This window comes from Cryptomeria japonica, chromosome 4 (genome assembly GCF_030272615.1).
Source record: "Cryptomeria japonica chromosome 4, Sugi_1.0, whole genome shotgun sequence".
Lineage (NCBI taxonomy): Eukaryota > Viridiplantae > Streptophyta > Pinopsida > Cupressales > Cupressaceae > Cryptomeria > Cryptomeria japonica.
This window is the reverse complement of record NC_081408.1, coordinates 12,738,557-12,756,943: the sequence shown is the minus strand read 5'-3', so window position 1 is coordinate 12,756,943 and position 18,387 is coordinate 12,738,557. Positions and strand designations below refer to the sequence as shown.

At 40.0% G+C, this 18,387-nt stretch overlaps 1 protein-coding gene across 1 annotated transcript; it reads right to left on the bottom strand.

Moving 5' to 3' along the window:
• Positions 1-15,175: 15,175 nt before the first annotated feature.
• LOC131065314 (U-box domain-containing protein 8) lies at positions 15,176-18,140 on the bottom strand. The gene has a single exon (XM_057999780.2). It carries the CDS (start codon positions 16,759-16,761, stop codon positions 15,568-15,570), a length of 1,194 nt encoding a protein of 397 aa, XP_057855763.2. The 5' UTR covers positions 16,762-18,140; the 3' UTR covers positions 15,176-15,567.
• Positions 18,141-18,387: the final 247 nt, after the last annotated feature.

The window sequence follows — 18,387 nt, the reverse complement described above, 5'->3', positions numbered from 1 at the left end:
GCACTAGATGTTAAGGATAATATGGATAAGAGATAAATAGGAAGGGCCGAAATCACTGCTTGGATAATCACTAGCCTTCCTGCCCAAGAGAGCCACTTGCCTTTCCAAGAATTTGCATTTTGTTCCACTTTTAATTTTAGAGGATCCCAAAATTTAGAATTCTTTCGACCTCGATCTATTGGAATGCCCAAGTGAATACAAGGGAGAGATCCTTCTCTGTAGTTTAGAATTATGAGAATATTGGTTTGTAATAAGATTGGAGTAGTGAAAAAATAAACTTTAGTTTTATCCTTGTTTCTAAATTGGCCTGAAACCCTTCCATAAATTTCTAGTATCTGATTAAGATGGGAAGCTTCCTTAACTTTTGATACCCCCAAGAGAAGGTTATCATCTGCAAACTGTTGGTGTGTGACTACAAGATCTTTTGTTACTTTGATTCCCTCTAAAAGATTATTAGTATAACTAGCTTTGATTGCCCTTCCTAAGGCCTCCCCCATTATTATGTAGAGGAAAGGAGATAAATGATCTCCTTGTCTGATACCCCTTGAAGAGGAAATGAAGCCCGCTGACTTTTCATTTATCAAAATTGAAAATTTAGGAGTTGATATGCATTCAAATACCCAGTTGATCCATTGATTATCAAAGCCAAATGCTTGCATGATTTTGCAGAGAAAGCGCCAATCTACACTATCATAAGCTTTTGTTATGTCTAGTTTTATTATCATACCTGACCTGTTTATGCTTTGAAGAGTGTGGATTGCTTCTTGCGCTATAATCACCCCATCCAGGATTGAGCGACCAGGGACAAATCCAATTTGTTCTTCTGAAATGATGTTGTCCATGAGAGGCTTTAGTTTGTTAGTCATCACTTTTGAGAGAATTTTATAAACTGTGTTGCATAGGGAAATGGGCCTATAATCTCCAAGATTTTTTGCCTTCTCCTTTGGAATGAGCGCTATGAAAGTGTTGTTTACTTCTTTGAGAATATTCCCTGATCTTCTTGAGCACTCTAGAGTTTCTGAGAGGTCCTGTCCTAAGATATGCCAACATTTCTTGAAGAAGTCTGCAGGAAAGCCATCCGAGCCAAAAGCCTTACCAGAGGGGAGTTGGTTTAGAGCTTGGAATACTTCTTCCAACTTAATTCTCTCATTTAGCATCTGATTTTGCTCGTCTAATATGATCTTGGGGTTCCCTGCCAGAAGCTTTTTTTGTTCCAGCAATTGAGATCCTTCATTGTTGTTTAAAAGATTAGAATAAAAGGAGATGATCTCTTTCTTTATTTCCTCCGGATCCTCTGAGATTTGGTTATGCTTAATTTGCAGTTTTGATATCCAATTTTTGCTTCTTCTGAGTTTTGTTACGTTATGGAAGAACTTGGTGTTTTTGTCCCCCATTTTGAGCTAGTTCTCTCTAGACTTTTGCTTCCAGAATATTTCTTCTTTAGAAAGAATGTCTTCATACTCCAAGAGGAGGGTACTTTCCTGTTGAAAAGATTCTTGATCCATTCCCACCGAGATGATCCTGTCATTAAGAACTGCTAATCTCTCTTCTAGTGATCTTTTTGTTGAGAATATGTTTTTGAAGTGCCGAGAATTCCATTGGAGCAATTTATGCTTAACTAATTTTAGCTTTGCAATGAAGTAGAAGAGTTTTGATCCCTTGAATGATCCTTCCTTCTACCAATTTTCTATTAGTGTAAGAAAATTTTGGTCTTTCATCCACATATTTTCGAACTTGAATGGAGTCCTGGACATTCCTTGAGTGCCTTGCAAAGAGAGCAAAATGGGGTAATGATCTGAGCCTGAACAAGGAAGGACATTACAGGAAGGAGTGAAGGGAAAGAGCCTCAAGTCCCCTTGCTAGAAGAATCTGTCTATTTTTTCTGCTATATTACTGAATCATTTTCTTCTGTTTGCCCATGTCAAGGTGTCTCCTGAATCTATTTTCAAAAGACCATTCCTAAGCGAGTGATTCCTCCCCTTTTGTCTGATGCACTCCTGATAGCATTGAAATCTCCCCCAATGAAGACTTGTTCCTCAGCTAAAGTAGACAAGACTCCATCTAAAGAAGACCATGTGAGTCGCTTTTTGTGTAGGGACACTGGGCCATAGGTATTAATAATAAAGAAATAAGTGTTTGATTGAAGATGAGTGATTTTGGCAAGAAGTCAATTCCTGCTAGATGCAATACCTTCAGCTTTGATTTGAGAAGGCTTTCAGATTATCATTAATCCTCCAGAAGCTCCTTCTGAGGCTACTGTCAATTGAAGAGAAGCTTGGAACAAAGAGCTAATTCCACTTCCAAAGGAAACTGCTTGCTTGTCCTCTAGTTTAGTTTCTTGCAATAGGATTAAGTCTGCACTGACCAAAATAATCCTTCTTTTGATCACCCTCTGTTTGTTAGGGGCATTGAGGCCCTTAACATTCCATGATAGGATTTTCATTGTTATTCAGGAAGGGGGTTCCCCTTCCCTACATTCCATAGATCTGATAGTTTAGATTGATTCTCCGCCGCTCCATCCTAGGATCTAGCTTCTATGAATGATTTGTGGCCCTTCTTGGGAGGGGAAGAACCAAGTCTGGCTTCTCTAGACCCTCATGAATCTGGTGAAGCCCTAGTTTCCTTTTTTCCTTAATCTCAGAGTAAAGAACTGCAAGGGGAGTGTCTAATATTGAGTCTGGTCTTCCTTTCCTATCATGAGATTTTGCAGAAGATTCTGAGCATTCTGTTCACTAGTCAAATTCAGACTATTAGGCCCTAAAGGCGGGGAGAAAAGAAAAGGGAAGGGGATTTCCGCCGAGAGGTTAAAATGTTGTTTGGAAGGGGGAAGATCTGAAGAAGGAGAAATCTCTCCCTCTGATAAGTGTGATTCAATATTGTCCTCCAGATCAGCTTTAAGATCTTCAATAACTTCCTCTTCCTATAAGATTTTTGATAGATGAACATTTTTGCTTTTACTGGGTTTTGTTGGCTGGAGGAATCCCCTAAGTTTCTTGCGCTTAAAGCTTCTCTTTCTTTTGGGAGCCTTAGCTAAAGGTTGGGAAAATATATTGAAAGCCCCTCTGTTCAAGGAAGGAGTTTTTGTTTGGCCAAACAAACTGATGAATACTAAGAGGGGGGGCGGTGAATTAGTATGCCAAAAAATTCTACACTAAAACACTTACACAGTCTAAAGATAAACCAGTAAAGCAGTCTAACAGTCAAACTGGTTACCACACATGCAAACCAAAATGCAAATAAAGCATTCACCCACAAAAGTAATACAACCATAACACAAGATATTCGATGTGGAAACCCAACCGGAAAAAACCACGGTGAGATGGAACTCACAAGTCACTATCTGCAGAATAGAAACCAGACCGGTTAAGGTCTTACAATGTTCTTCACCAGAATATATCCTGTTAGGAATCTCAATCTTTGTTAGGAGATAAGTCCGATTAAAGACTACCTTGTTAGAGGATTTTAGATTCACATGTGTGAACCACCTTGTTAGAGGATTTTACAAAGGCTTTGAGGCCTACCCGGTTAAGGGCTACAAACTTGTCAAAGATGTGAGTAATCAACAAGTGTTTGATCTATCTAATAGCACAAACTGCTTGGTTAGATCCAGTATTGCCCACAGCTAATGCATTCCAGCATTACTTCAGTCTTCTCTCTCTCTCTCTCACAGTTACAACTTGATCTTCTCAGATAAGATCGTTCTGGATTCCCACCTTAAACCCTAGCTCAACATTAACCCTTTCAGCAACAACTTAAAACCCTAGACATGATGTCCTTTTAAAGGAATCTGATTTCATGTCGGTCCAATAGGAGTACATTACAATTTTCTACGTTCAATGAATCTAGACATACTCAGTAACACGACACAAAAAGCACCGTCAATGTGTCGGCACCGTCAAACAATCGGTGGATTGGTAACTCATCACAAAATGTCAGTTGGTAACTCATCACAGAGTATTACTGATTCATACAAAATACCGGTTGTCGGTTTGACAAAAATGAAGACTGGTAAGAATGTGTTGTGCCGCTTTGCTCCCTCGTACCGCTTGTGATCTACGAACCGCTTGGGGTCGACATGCCGCTTCAGACCGGAAAACACATTCTACAAAATCACCACTAGTCTAAAGACTAGTATACAACATACCGGTTGGAACATATACCAGTTGAGCACAAGCTCATACATATAAAGGGGATCTCAATACAAGTGTGTGTCCATCAATGACAATCACAACATAAACATAAAAAATGCCAACAATCTCCCCCTTTGACATTGATGGCAACACTTAGGAAAATAAAATTTTGACATCTAAGTGTTTTACAACAAAAACTTGCCATTAACAAAATTGCTCCCCCTAAGCATATACACTATCCCTTAATTAACACAGTGTATAACAATTTTGCATACAAAGCATAATCATCAGAGCATATAACATATATCACAACATATATCAAAATTTCAAAACAGATACTTCTCCCCCTGATATACTTCTCCCCCATATGACAGAAGATCAAAATTTTAAAACAAAAAACCAGATATACTTCTCCCCCTTTGCCAACAATGACAAAGTACCGCTGAAAAACTTGTTTCCATATATATATAAAAGAGTTTATGACAATAATGAATAATACTTGTCAAAAACCAATTTATAGTCCTGCAAAAATTGTTTCATGGAGAGGGACTAGGACTCAAGTAGGGAGGTTGCCACTTCCTTCTCTGTTTGCATTTGGGATACCTGTTCCTCCATGGCATCTATTGTGCTCAGTTCCTGTGTGACTGTCAGGGCATCCAGGTTCAGATAACACTTCTGAAGAATTTGCAGTCGTGGAAGTAATACCAGTTGAAGCTCTTGCAAATCCCTAGATCGTGTACTGATCTCTTGCTCCATCTTGGCTGACTGGACCTGGAACCGGTGAACGGTTTGCCCATATGCTGCAAAGGAATCATAAGGAGTTTTTAATGTGCCCAAGTAGGATTGTAAGTCCATTTGAAGCTGTTGCTTCTTGGCTAGCACATCATCATAGAACAGATGAGGTTGATAGATTTTGCTGAGTAGCAAGTTTCCCTCATCCAAGGCATTCCTTATGTCCTTTTGATCTTTTAGCAGTTCAGTCCTAAGCTCATTCAACTTCTTTACTAGAGCGGCATTAAGAGCCTTTTGGTGCTCTTTCTTTACATTGGCTTCTGTTGCTTCTTCTAGACTCTGCACCTGATCATCCACTACAGTACATAGAAGTTTGAGTTGTGCTAGTGATAATTTAGTGTTAGGAAGATTAGTACCGAGGATTAAACCGGTAAGTGTGTCTACAGCCGCCTGAATAATATCTTGTTCTCTTTTTCCTGTGAATGCCTTCAAGGCGCTCTTGGGCAACCTTGATGCTCTGCATAAGCTCAGACTCACTTGCAGATTGGAGATCAATGGGGCTCGAGATAGCAGCCGGTTTGGCTTGGTTACCGGTTGCCTTAGGAGTCTCCATCAGTGTGCTCTTCATCGCTTCGATTGTCTTGTCTGCTTCTTCCTTCTTTTTCCTCTCCTTCTCTTCCTTCTCTTTCTCTTCTCTCTTTTTCTTCTCTTCCTCTTCCATCTTCTTCTTGTCTTCTTCTTCTTTCTGCTTCTTCTCTGCTTCTACCTTCTTCTTTGCTTCTTCTTCTTTCTTCTTCCTTCTTCTTCTGTACTTCCTCTTCCTTCTTCTTTTGTTCTTCCTCTTCCTTCTTCTTCTTCTTTTCCGCTTCCTTCTTCTATTCTTCCTCTTCCTTCTTCTTCTTCTCTTCCGCTTCCTTCTTCTTCTTCTCTTCCTATTCCTTCTTTCTCTTTTCTTCCTTATCCTCTTCTTCTTTCTTTTTCCTGTCATCTTCTTGCTTCTTCTTTTCTTCATTTTTCCGTTTCTCCTCTTCCTCTTTCTTCTGTTTCACATCTTCATCCTTCTTCTTTTTCTCTTCTTGTTCCTTTGCCGCTTGCTGTGTGTCCTCAGCTTGTTCACCACCTTGATCGGCTTGTTGCCCCTGTTCAGTTCCTTCAGAAGGTATGTCCTGAGTGACATCATCTACATCCAGGGCATCGACATCGATGGTGTCGATTGGTTCTTCAACCAGGTTTCCTTCCTCATCAAAGATCTCATCCGGTTTGGAAATAACCTATTCCTTTTCCGGTTGGAGGTTGGCCATTCGTGCTTTGTGAGAGCTGATAGCATGAGCCATATGCTGATGTGTATCTTTTTCAACATCATCAACTCTCCCCTCCAACAACCAGAGTCTTTTTCTCCTTGTGAAGAAGAGACCTTTATTTTGATCCAGGGCATCAAATAATTCTGAATTAGAGAGTTCGAGGAAGTACTGTGCAAAGACTTTCTCCCTAATCTCCTCTTCCTTTTCAATGGCAATGCGCCATTTATTATCTAATGCTTTAAATAATGAATCCGGTGTCTGAGATTTAATCTTTGATGGTGACCGGTCATTTTTACATAAATAAAGAATGATTTCCTGTAGTACTTCATCTTTTTCCTCCCTATTGAATTCATCATAATAATCTTTTAAATCATGAAGTAACTTTCTCCTAATATTTTTTACTGTTCTTTGACAATGTGTCAAAGGTTTGTATGAGGAGATGTCTATATTTACCGGTGCGGATGTTGCTGGTTCATTCTTCTTCATCTTCTTTGTCTGTCTTGCCTTCTTTGGCTGTTCATCAGACTTGGTTTCTTCGGAGTCCGGTTCATTTGCCTTAGTCTTCCTCTTTCTTTCGAAGACTTTTGCCGGTGTTACCTCCGGTTTCTTCTTTGCTAGTGACCTCTTGGTCACTCTTGGAGTTGCAGTGGTAGCCGGTGCCGATGCTGCAGGCACTACCTTAGCTTTCTTAGCTGTTGGTTCTTTTCCCTTTTTCACTGATGGTTCTTCAACCCGTGCAATCCTCTCCAAGTAGGTTCTGGTCCTCTTAGCCTTTGGATCAAGAGGCGAGGCAATAAGGGTTGAGGCATACCCTTCCAGCATGTCAAACATAACTTCATAGCCCATTGGCTCTACCTCCTCCATTCTAGGCTCAATAGCCTCCATTAGGCATTTGTCCACCTGAATAGTGAAATAGATGTCATCTTCATATTTCTTCACTATGTCACCTGAGATTCTTACCCTCTGACTCATCTTTCTTCTGAACTCATCAAAATATTTGTTTAGTACCTCAAGGTAGCCAGTTCCAATGGCTTGCACGCTTTCCTTTATCTGCTTGGTTACTGGTTGGTCAGGGGACCACTAGACATCTCCTACACCAGGAAAGTAGCCTTGGAAATAGAAAAACAACCCTACCAGCAGTTGTCCAAACTTAAACCTTAGTGAGTTGTCCTGCTTGATTGCCTTAAGATTTAGCAGGAGTTGCCTCTACATGCCGGTGCATAAGTCAAAAGATGCATCCTCTTTTATCATTCGGTAAGCGGCATTTGTCGCTGCAGCAGATACAAAATTAATCCTACTAGCTGAAAACGTTCTGTATCCTATCACCATGCAGGCGTATTTCACCAGATCATCCTTGATAGGATTGACTGTCATACCCCGTGAATCACTTGTTGAACCGGTGAGCTTGGTCATTTCCGTTTTGCTCACTTTTCTTAGGGCTGGCACTTCCCCTATGTTGCAGAAACCGGTGATTGCATGAATTGCTTGAGGCGTGATATCATGCGTCCTTTCCAGGTACATCTTGTCACTATTGACTCTGCTCAAAATAATCCTGATGTGATCCTCTGTGAAGTCTTCCAAAAAATATAATGCATTGTGGAATTTCTTCTTCTCTATGACACTAAATTCCGGTTTGATCTTTTTGTCCTTGCCACAAAATAGACCTAACTGAGTATGAATAGCTAAAGACCCTAGGTCTTCTATTTTGCAATCAATATAATTAGAAATTCCTTCTTCGACTATGACTCCAACTGGAACTTGTAATAAAGCATTATACTTGGACTTCCTCTAAATGAAACTTTCTGACTCAATGGATGTACTTGAACTGGTATGAGATGCAGAAGCCATTGAAGAGTATTTCAAGAACACGAAAAATACCTTTCAAACGTGAATTTAGGGCTTCCTGATTCCGCTTCACTTCACTCTCCGTCGGATGCCAAATCACCGCTTTGTGTTCTCCACTACCGCTTGCAAACTGGATTTGAATCTCTTTCAAGGTTGTTCACTTTCTTGAAATCAAAGCTCAAATCGCCTTTTCTTCGCTCTGCACTTGAAAACTTTTCTTTGCTAAAAAACAGATAGTGAGAAATGATTTGAAAAATGCATTTATACATGTTTCTCACCTACCGTCATTAATGCTCCTCTATTAGGGCGTAAACCCTAATTTGCCTTTTTACCGTTTCTGGTCTTCTGCCAAGCGACAGGTATCGCATACCGGTTAAGGTCTTTTACAGGTGTCAACCGGGGGTTCGAAAGCATTTCGCCGTTTGCTCCCCCTAAGCCTTTAAGGCTTAGTTTGCCGGTTCCGATATTTCCACACTAGGTGCAGAAACCAGTTCCTCTTCCGACATTATTGATTTCTTCCTCCATGTTTTCTTCATGTCCCCTTGAACTTTTTCAACATTTATTTCTCCTTCCTGAGTGACCGGTATATCATCAGATATACTTTTTCTGCTTCTGCAGAATCTTGCAATGTGACCCGGTTTGTTGCAGTGATAGCAAACAAGTCTAGGTGCTCTCCAAGGTCCATTGTACATGTTTCCATTCTTCCTTCTGCATGTTGCAGTAGTGTGACCATGATCATGATAGATCATACAACTTTCTCTCCATCCGGTTGCTGCTTGATGGCCACCGCTTCTTGACTGATGATTGAAGACATTAAACTGGCTATGGTTCCGGTTCATAAAAGGTTTAGGACCAGTTCCTTGGGTCCTCTGAGGATATCTTCCAGTGTTATTCATTACAGACCTGCATTCAAATGCTCTATGCCCAAACTTGTTGCATGCATAACAATGACCATTGAACTTATTTGATTTAGGTACATTGTTGATAAAATAAGGAAAATTATTGTAGGCCTTGCTCCTACATGCATTGGCAGTGTGTCCTCCTTTAAGACAGTTAAAGCAAACAGGTCTGAATTTTTGCTTACCTTTTCCTTTGAGTGCTGGTTGCTTCTTTGATGCTTCAGCATTTGTTCCTGAGGATTCTCATTCCTCATGTCCAGAAAAACCAAAACCATTGGTATTATTTGCCGGTCTAGATGACTCAAGCTTTTGCTCTAGCTTGACAGTACTTTTGCCAAACTTAGCAAGTATTTCCTTTGACTCAAATAGTTCTTTGGAAATAGCAGTATTTGTTTCCATTAGACTTGCATTTTCAGAGATGGCAATGTTTAGTTCTCCTTGCATGTCTTCTTTTTCCATTCTGCTCTCATGAAGGCGAGCAGTCAGTGCACTAATCTCTTGTTTCAACTTGGAGATCTCATGATCTCCGTCCTTTACCAGATCTTCGACTTTTCTCCGGTTCTCAAGCTCTTGACTAAACCGAATAGTCAGTCCTTCCAACTCCTTTCTCAGATTGGAGTTTGAGTCATTCAGCTTATTCACTTCAGCAATCATGGCTTCCATGTTAGCTTCATCTTCAGAACTATTTTCAAATAGTTCCATCAGCCTCTCTGTATGTTCTCTTCTTTTTGCTTGAGATGCCTTGTGTTTGACCATAACATCATCATAGGCTTGCTCAGACTTAGTGAGTCGTTGAGTAAGTTCCCTCAAGGTGTATTCCCCCATATCTCTTTCCAAGTGGTTAAACTTATAGAAAGGTAGGCTCTGATACCAATTGATGAAATACTAAGAGGGGGGGGGGTGAATTAGTATGCCAAAAACTTTTACACTAAAACACTTACACAGTCTAAAGATAAACCGGTAAAGCAATCTAACAGTCAAACCGGTTACCACACATGCAAACCGAAATGCGAATAAAGCATTCACCCACAAAAGCAATACAACCATAACACAAGATATTTGACGTGGAAACCCAACCGGGAAAAACCACGGTGAGATGGAACTCACAAGTCACTATCTGCAGAATAGAAACCAGACCGGTTAAGGTTAGACCGGTTAAGGTCTTACAATGTTCTTCACCAGAACAGATCCTGTTAGGAATCTCAATCTCTGTTAGGAGATAAGTCCGATTAAAGACTACTTTGTTAGAGGATTTTAGATTCACATGTGTGAGCCACCTTGTTAGAGGATTTTACAAAGGCTTTAAGGCCTATACGGTTAAGGGCTACAGACTTGTCAAAGATGTGAGTAATCAACAAGTGTTTGATCTATCTAATAGCACAAACTGCTTGGTTAGATCCAGTATTGCTCACAGCTAATGCATTCCAGCATTACTTCAGTTTTCTCTCTCTCTCACAGTTACAACTTGATCTTCTCAGATAAGATCGTTCTGGATTCCCACCTTAAACCCTAGCTCAACATTAACCCTTTCAGCAACAACTTAAAACCCTAGACATGATGTCCTTTTAAAGGAATCTGATTTCATGTCGGTCCAATAGGATTACATTATAATTTCCTAGGTTCAATGAATCTAGACATACTCAGTAACACGACACAAAAAGCACCGTCAATGTGTCGGCACCGTCAAACAATTGGTGGATTGGTAACTCATCACAGAGTATTACCGGTTCATACAAAATACCGGTTGCTAGTTTGACAAAAATGAAGACTGGTAAGAATGTGTTGTGCCGCTTTGCTCCCTCATACCGCTTGTGATCTACGAACCGCTTGGGGTCGACATGCCACTTCAGACTGGGAAACACATTCTGCAAAATCACCACTAGTCTAAAGACTAGTATACAACATACCGGTTGGAACAAATACCGGTTGAGCACAAACTCATACATATAAAGGGGATCTCAATACAAGTGTGTGTCCATCAATGACAATCACAACATAAACATCAAAAATGCCAACACAAACTCCTGACGACTTTTTGGGATTGAGGCTTGGCAATCGTTGATAAAATGAGAGGGGGTCGACTCAAAGGAGAGGGCAGGGATCTCTGAGAAACCTGAGCTGGAGTCGATTGGTTCAGGCCTACTGATTTATCTCTTAGACACAAACTTGAACTAGGAGAGTGAAGGAGTTGTAAGTCTGGATAAATAGTTGAGGTGGGAGGAGAAATTGAGGCTCTGACTTGGGACTGTCGAAGAACCATCTTAACTGCCTTTGTGCTGCGACCAAAATAGTTGGGTCTGATGGGTCCGGAACAATTTCTCGATCCAAGGCCCTCTTCTGAATGTCTGGGCTGGCAATGATTGGCACTGAATGTTGTTGAGGAAGGTTGAGGGCTCCCATGGAAGCTACCAAAGAGTTGTTATTAACTATTTGGTTCCTAAGCAAACATTTACCAGGAACTCTGTTACCCAATCTTATCACTTTCTGATTCCATCTACCCAATTCTGAAATGATTTCTAGTTCATTGTAGAAACCTTTCATGAGATCAATCTCAACATAAAGGTTTTCTATGTCCCCTTTAAGGCCTTCCAGGAAGTCCGCTTCAATCCCCACCAAGTAGCCAAGAGCATCGCCAATCTTCAAGAGTGACTCCGGACACCAAAACTCAGATGGAAGGCCTACTAAAGACAGCCAAATAGGAGTTTTCTCAAATTTGTGATGCGCTAGATCAAAGCCTAGTTTCCATTCAAGGAAGTGAAAGGTGGAGCCTTGGAAGAACAGAGGACTGCCTTTTGTAATTGTTTTCTTCAAAGACGCGTCCACACATTCTAAGAAAAAGAAATCGTTTTGCATGTCTTACTGAAATGAGGTCAAGGAAGGAAGATTTCCACCAGTCAAGAATATCTTTGCTTGACCCTCCAAAACCACACCATCTCGCAAAGAAAGCATTTTCCTTGAGTCGAGCAACCGTGGGATTCAAAGAGTTGGAAGGAAGCACAAACAGTTTGCTTCCCATAGACTTTTTGTTCTATTTCTGGTCCTTACGCTCAAAATTATGAGTGGGCCACGGGGGAAAAAAATTTCTGAAACTTGTGGCACATAGACCCCTGTAGAGCAGCCCAGATGCAGATAGAGGGCAGCCTTGCAAACTTTGACGATGGGGCTGCTTCTTGAAGGAAAGAGTTTGCTTGGGAGGAGCAGAGCTCTGAATCCTAGTTGCAATAGGGATGTTGTTTGAGCCAGTCGCTACTTTCTTTGCCCAAGAGTAAGTTTTGATGCTTCGTTGGGACATTTGGCCAAGATTTCTGATATTTTGTTTGTTGAGCAAAGCTCTGAAATGGGGTCTTCCTCGATGGTTAGGATTCTTCTGATAGCTTGGAAAACTCTTGAGAGCATGACGGCTAGCCTGATTTTGAGTCCGCAACGGTTTTTGAATCCTCTAGTTGCTCTGAAAATTAGATCTCGGGTCTTGGTGTAAAGGGAGAAAACCGCGAGCAGTCCAGCGCTGGTTTCTCATGGCGCTTACGTTTCGCATTCCATTATATTGTTTTGTAACAGAGGAAACTTTTATTTGAAGAGATTCCAAAAAGAAAAATGCAAATACTACAAGGAAGCCAAAATAGAGACAAGGAAATTATTTTCAACTTCTTCCCGAGGAAATCACCATTGAAATCTTGTCCAAGCTGCCTCTTCCTAATGTTTTTCAAGCTCGGAGTGTTTGTAATTCATGGCGAAACATTGTTTGCTCTTGTCCCCACTGCTTTCACTTTAAAAATGGGTTCTCCCACAAACTCTGTTTAATCTTCAGTTATACATAGCTTGGGTAATTTCGGTTTGCAGACTCTCACAATATACTTTTGGAATGTTTGTAATATAGTTACCATCAGAACATTACTTGCTTATCATTCTTGATTCAGTTGTGGAGTTTTGTTTGTTTTCACTAACCCTGGTAGGACATGAAAGGAGTGATTTATCACAAGGTGGGATGGTTTAGGTTCAAATTGATCCTCTCTGATATTTTCGGTCTTCTTTAAGGTAGTTGATGCATCAGGTTGGGTTTTATGTTTTAATCCCTAAAATCTCAGATTGGCTTTTCGATATAGTATTCATGGGTCTGTTCTCTTTTAAAATTCACAAAGAAACTGCACTTGGATGTTTGGATAATCTCCTAGCTGCATTTGATTTAGTTCGATTGGTGAAGTTAGATTTGAAGTGCAAGGTTAGGGACTCAAGGGACTTGCCTTTACGGGACACATTTTACACAGAATATATTAAGCAGGGTCTATAACCCTAGCAATCACACCCAGGTAGACTCTGTTTTAGCTCTAATTTTATCTTATGCACAGTTCTTGGCATGCATGGTTTTGTTATGGTGGTTTGCAGTTTCAAGATTACTTTAAGTATGGCAATCTTCTTTGAAGGTTATTTTCGTATCGGATTACTGTATAAGCATCTGTATAAGCAAGGGGTAAGACATAACTTGATATGTTAAACCTTTACTAATACCCTTAGTGTCATTCCAGAAATATAGAACTTAAGAGACATTGATCTCATTTTGTAGATTTCTAAGATTTCTTGGAGATAAATAGGTGTTGCAGTCTGATTCCGGATCATGATTCTTGCTAGCTTTTTCAGATTGTGTTACGTGGCCCATTTTAGATTGCATTCTCTATCAATACTTACTACCGATGGTTCGCTTGTTTTTATATCCTAACAAACTAACAATTCATTTAGTTGGGAGTGGTTTTAAGCTTGCAGGACAAGCTCACAATGAGACACACAGCAGATTTAAGGGAGCGACTTCTTGTTGGTGCTTACAAAGTGAATTAGAACAGCCAGAGAAAGACGGAGGAAGAACTTGCAAAGGTGGTTTTGTATGGGACTATGGTATAACTACATCAGGAAGATATTTGTCTTGTATAGGATATCAGGAAGTTATTGGCGCTAAGCCATTCATGTGAGGATGTATACTCCTTGGGCAAAACTGGAGGTTTTTTTCATCCGGTTCTTTCCTACCAGTGCCCACACTGAACTGGATTTGTTAAAAAAAAAAATTTACCAATTAATAAAATATTGGCTAAGGCCTATTACCCAGCAAAAAACAAAAGAACATTCAAAATTTTAATTTTGATTTATTAATATATATATAATATGTTAGCTTTTATAATATAAAGGCAATGGACTTCATTGCCCGGGCTTCTCTCCTCCTTGAATGCGCGCTTGTTCTCTCAAAAATGATGAACTTTTATAACTGTGAGCTGAAAGGGAAAAGAAGCAAACGCAAGTACCAAACCGGTACTCAGTACTCGAATCCAGTTTAAACCAGACCTGGATCCGGCCAAGTAACTGGCAAACCCGGTTACTAAGAGGTAGCATTAAGAGAGACTTGTAGCTATTTCAAATTCAGTTTGAACCAGACCTGGATCCGGCCAAGTAACTGGTAAACCCGGTTAATCAGAGGTAGCATGAAGAGAGACTTGTAGCTACAGTCATTCTTTAGCATGATTCATAGGGAAAAATGGATAATTGCCTTTCGCTTTCTTATCAGTTTTCATTGAATTTCTAGCAACATGCAATTAAAATGGTGTGAATAGCCTACCCAAACAGTAAGCATTAGGCAATTGAATAATGCCAACATACTGAAATTAACCTCAGGTTATTCCTTTGATATGCATGAAGCTGGATCAGTTTTGGTTTTGGCAGTATAGGATATGAAATTCAAATGTGCGAATTTATTGAAGAAACTAACATAGAAGTTGTCTATAGGTAAAAATTTATCCCTATTAGAAGGGACATCTTGTGTTTAGAAACAACATAACAAAAAATAAATTTAAATCAACAGACAACACAATGGGGGCTTGCACATCCAATATAAACATAAAACAGGTGATCCTCTTGCTTTTATTTTATCAGAACTACAAAAATTGTCTGAAGTTCGTCTAGTTCTCCACAAAAACCTTACAATCATGCTCACAACAAAAGAAACTAGATATGCTGATAGGAACACATATTAAGGCAGTGGAGCTTATTCAAAAGAAAGTACTCTAAACTTCACGACACCGCTCTGCAGTCATTCATAACCTTGAAATGAGGCAGTCCATTGAATTGTATACAAGTCTTGTGAACCTTCCACTCAAGATGCTTACCGAGGAAATTTTATTTGTAATGTAAATTTTCAGTTTTTTCACTGTATCAACCTATAGCCATCCATTGAAGACAACCCAAAATTTGTAATCCTGTGGTGTAAGATACTGTTTGCAATGCACAGTAGCCAACAACTAAATAATAACTTCGTTTCATATACCAAAGACTACAAATGTGTAAAATCTTGCACAAAGAAAAAATCCAGCAAGGAAAAATTCAAAAAATCCAGCAGACGTGGCAGTAAATTACAATGGAAAATTCCTGTACAAATCTGCTTCTGCTGCTGCTGCTGCTGCTGCTGCTGAACTAAGCAATGAAACATGCACTAAACAAATGCAAAGGTACAAAGTTTTTAGCCACCTAACTCTGTTATAAGGGAAAATTGTGATGCAATAACAGCCATGTTTTACAACCATTTTTTTGCTAGGTAATTAGATATACAAGATTGAGGAAATTAATATACATCCTGGTACCCATTTATGGACCAATAATCCCAAGTCTACAATTGCTCCATTTTCAACTCCCCAAACCATGATTGACAGTGTCCTCCAGAGCCTTCATCAAAACCAATGCCTTACGCTTTGTCCGTGGTGTCCCATCCTCAAGAAACTGGCTACAATGCTCCATCACACCAGCCTGCCGAGCCTCGATAGCTCTCTGCTTGCTATTGCAACAAAGGGATGATAAAATTGCAACAGCATGCTCTCTGCTCCTGAAAGTGCCTTCCCTGAGCACCTTGACCATGCTCCCCATGATCCCCTTCTGGAGAACAAGTGCAGCCCGCCCCTCTGATACAGTAGCCAACATGTTAAGGAGACCAAGAGGCCTCTCAACCGATTCATTCAACACACCCACACAGTTGACAACAGCCTCCAATAGCAGGCTCACTGCCCCTGCCATGACAGCTCTTCTCTTGTTATCATTATAGAAACAAAGACTATACAGTGCAGTAGTTGCCTCCTTTCGGGCACGAGCATCCCCCTCTACAAGGAGATTTACAAGGGCACCGATAGCATCGGAGTGGCTTCCAATTGTTGCCTTGTTCACATCCACTATAGCCAAGCTTGTTAGGGTCACAGCAGCAGTAGCCCTAGTATCCATAGAACCATGCTTTAGTGCATTAACAATCAAATCTACAGCACCCTCAGCAACCAGACCAACTTTGTTATCATCCTCCAAGCTCAAGTAAAACAATGCCACCATAGCATGTTCTTCAGTCTGTGAATCCCTACACGAAAGAAGAGGTATAATTCTAGCCACAGCCCCAGCTTCCACAATTTGGAGCCGAGTCTCACGGCTCTGCTTGGCAAGGGTTCGAATCTGTCTTATAGCGTCCCTCCTGGATTGAACTAGAACATTATTGTTACTGGTGTTATTGGCTAGGGTTTTTACAAGGATTTCTAGGCTTTTTTTAGTTTCATGGGGAGCTGAGGACGGGTGCCTCTGTGCACCATCTGAAATGGCTGGACGCTTCAAGTCCACACCATGGGTTTGTGCCCACTGTGATATGAGGCTACGAAGAGCATAATTTGGTATCAATTTAGTATCATGAAGAGGCATTGTGGTATTAGGGCATGTGCGCTTACCGGATTCAAGCCACCTTTGTATGGACGTTCTGTCATATGTCTGGCCTGTGCACAGGATGACTGGGTCGCTCATCAGTTCCAAGCTTATAGGGCACCTGAAATCATCTGGCGGCCTACAATCCATTTGTTCAAAGCCCCAGCGTTCTCCTCAAACTTCTAAACCCTCGGTTTTCTCACAATCTTCAAAACCCTGGTTTTCTTCAAAATTTTCTAAGCATTGAAATTCTTCAAGCCCTAGTTTTTTTAATAATTTCTCATAATTGTCAAAACCCCAGATTTCTTCAGATCTTGAAACCAGTGGACCTGTTGTAAACCTCAATAATTCTACAAATCCTTTAATGCACTGGAAAATCTCCTAAAACCTCGTTTTTCTCACAATCTTCAAAATTTTAATTTTTATCAATTCTTCAAAGCTCCAGATACCCTATAAACCTTATTTCCCCGCAAGCTTGAAAGCTATGGATGCTTTGTAATAATGAATGCCCCCACTTTATTCTAATTTCTCAGAGAACTGGATGCACGGATAATCTTCAAAACCCTTGTCCCCTCAATTTGTCAAAGCTCATAATGCCTTTAAGAAGACGAATACCTTTATCTTCTTCCAATTAATCTAAGCACATGACGCAATAAAAATCTCCGTAAGCCTCAGTTTTCTTGTAAATTCTCAAAAACCTTCGATGCCTTGAAAATCCTCAAAGACCTTCGTTTTCTTCTATTTCTTTAAATCCCTGTACACCTTGCAAATTTTCAGAGCTTTCAGTTTCTCAAACCACTGGATGCATTCAAAATCTTCAAACCCCTCACTTTTTCTGTGAAGCTCACGATTTTCTTAAAACCTCTATTTGTTTTCCTTTGTATAATCGTATTCTCTTCAAGTCCCTCCTTATCTTCTAAATCTTCGAAGCTTAATTTTTACAAAATCTTTTAAGCCCTCGTGTTCTTCTCTAATCTTCAAAACCCGAGACTTTTCTCTAACTCTTCAAACCCTTTATTTTCATAAAAAATCTTGACTCCTTGTTTTATCTCAGCTCATATCTATTTTCTGCAATTCTGAGCTTCCCGCGCTTCTCAGGCCGAGCTCTTTGCACCCCCGTACACCAAATCTCAATCAAACCAATGGGTTTAAAGCTCGAATCGCTGCCATTATTAATCCTTTACTGTCTTCTTCTGTAAATCCCGAGGGTTCTTTAACACAGAAAAATAATTGAAAGTAAAATCTGGAGGGTAAACACTTTGGAAAAAAATCATAGGTCATATTACAGAGTAAAAGGTTAAATGTCGCAGAAAGTCAGACAGTAATAATTGAAGACTCACATGTCAACACGCTTTTAGAAAAGAAAAAAAACTGTGTATTTGCCGGGTTTTTGTTCTGCTATATAACAGAAGTAGAAAGCCGTGAATTGACAATGGCAGATTTAACATATGACGAAAGTTTGTATTGAGCTAATATGACGGAATTTACTACCACATCAATGTACAGTACTAGGGTTAACATATGACGGAAATTGTTATCAGAGTAATATGACGGAATTAACAGTGAGTACAATATATAAGGAATTTTTTTGTTCTGGTTATCCTTTGCCGTCAATGAACATGACAGGGATACTAATGCGACAGAATTATATTTTTGCATATGACGGAACTTCTACGGCGTCAATTGATAGCGACAAATTTTTTTGTTCAGTTTACAACGGAGTGACTAGCGGGAAAATGACAATGAAGGGTTAGTAATCATTTTCTGGTTTGTCAA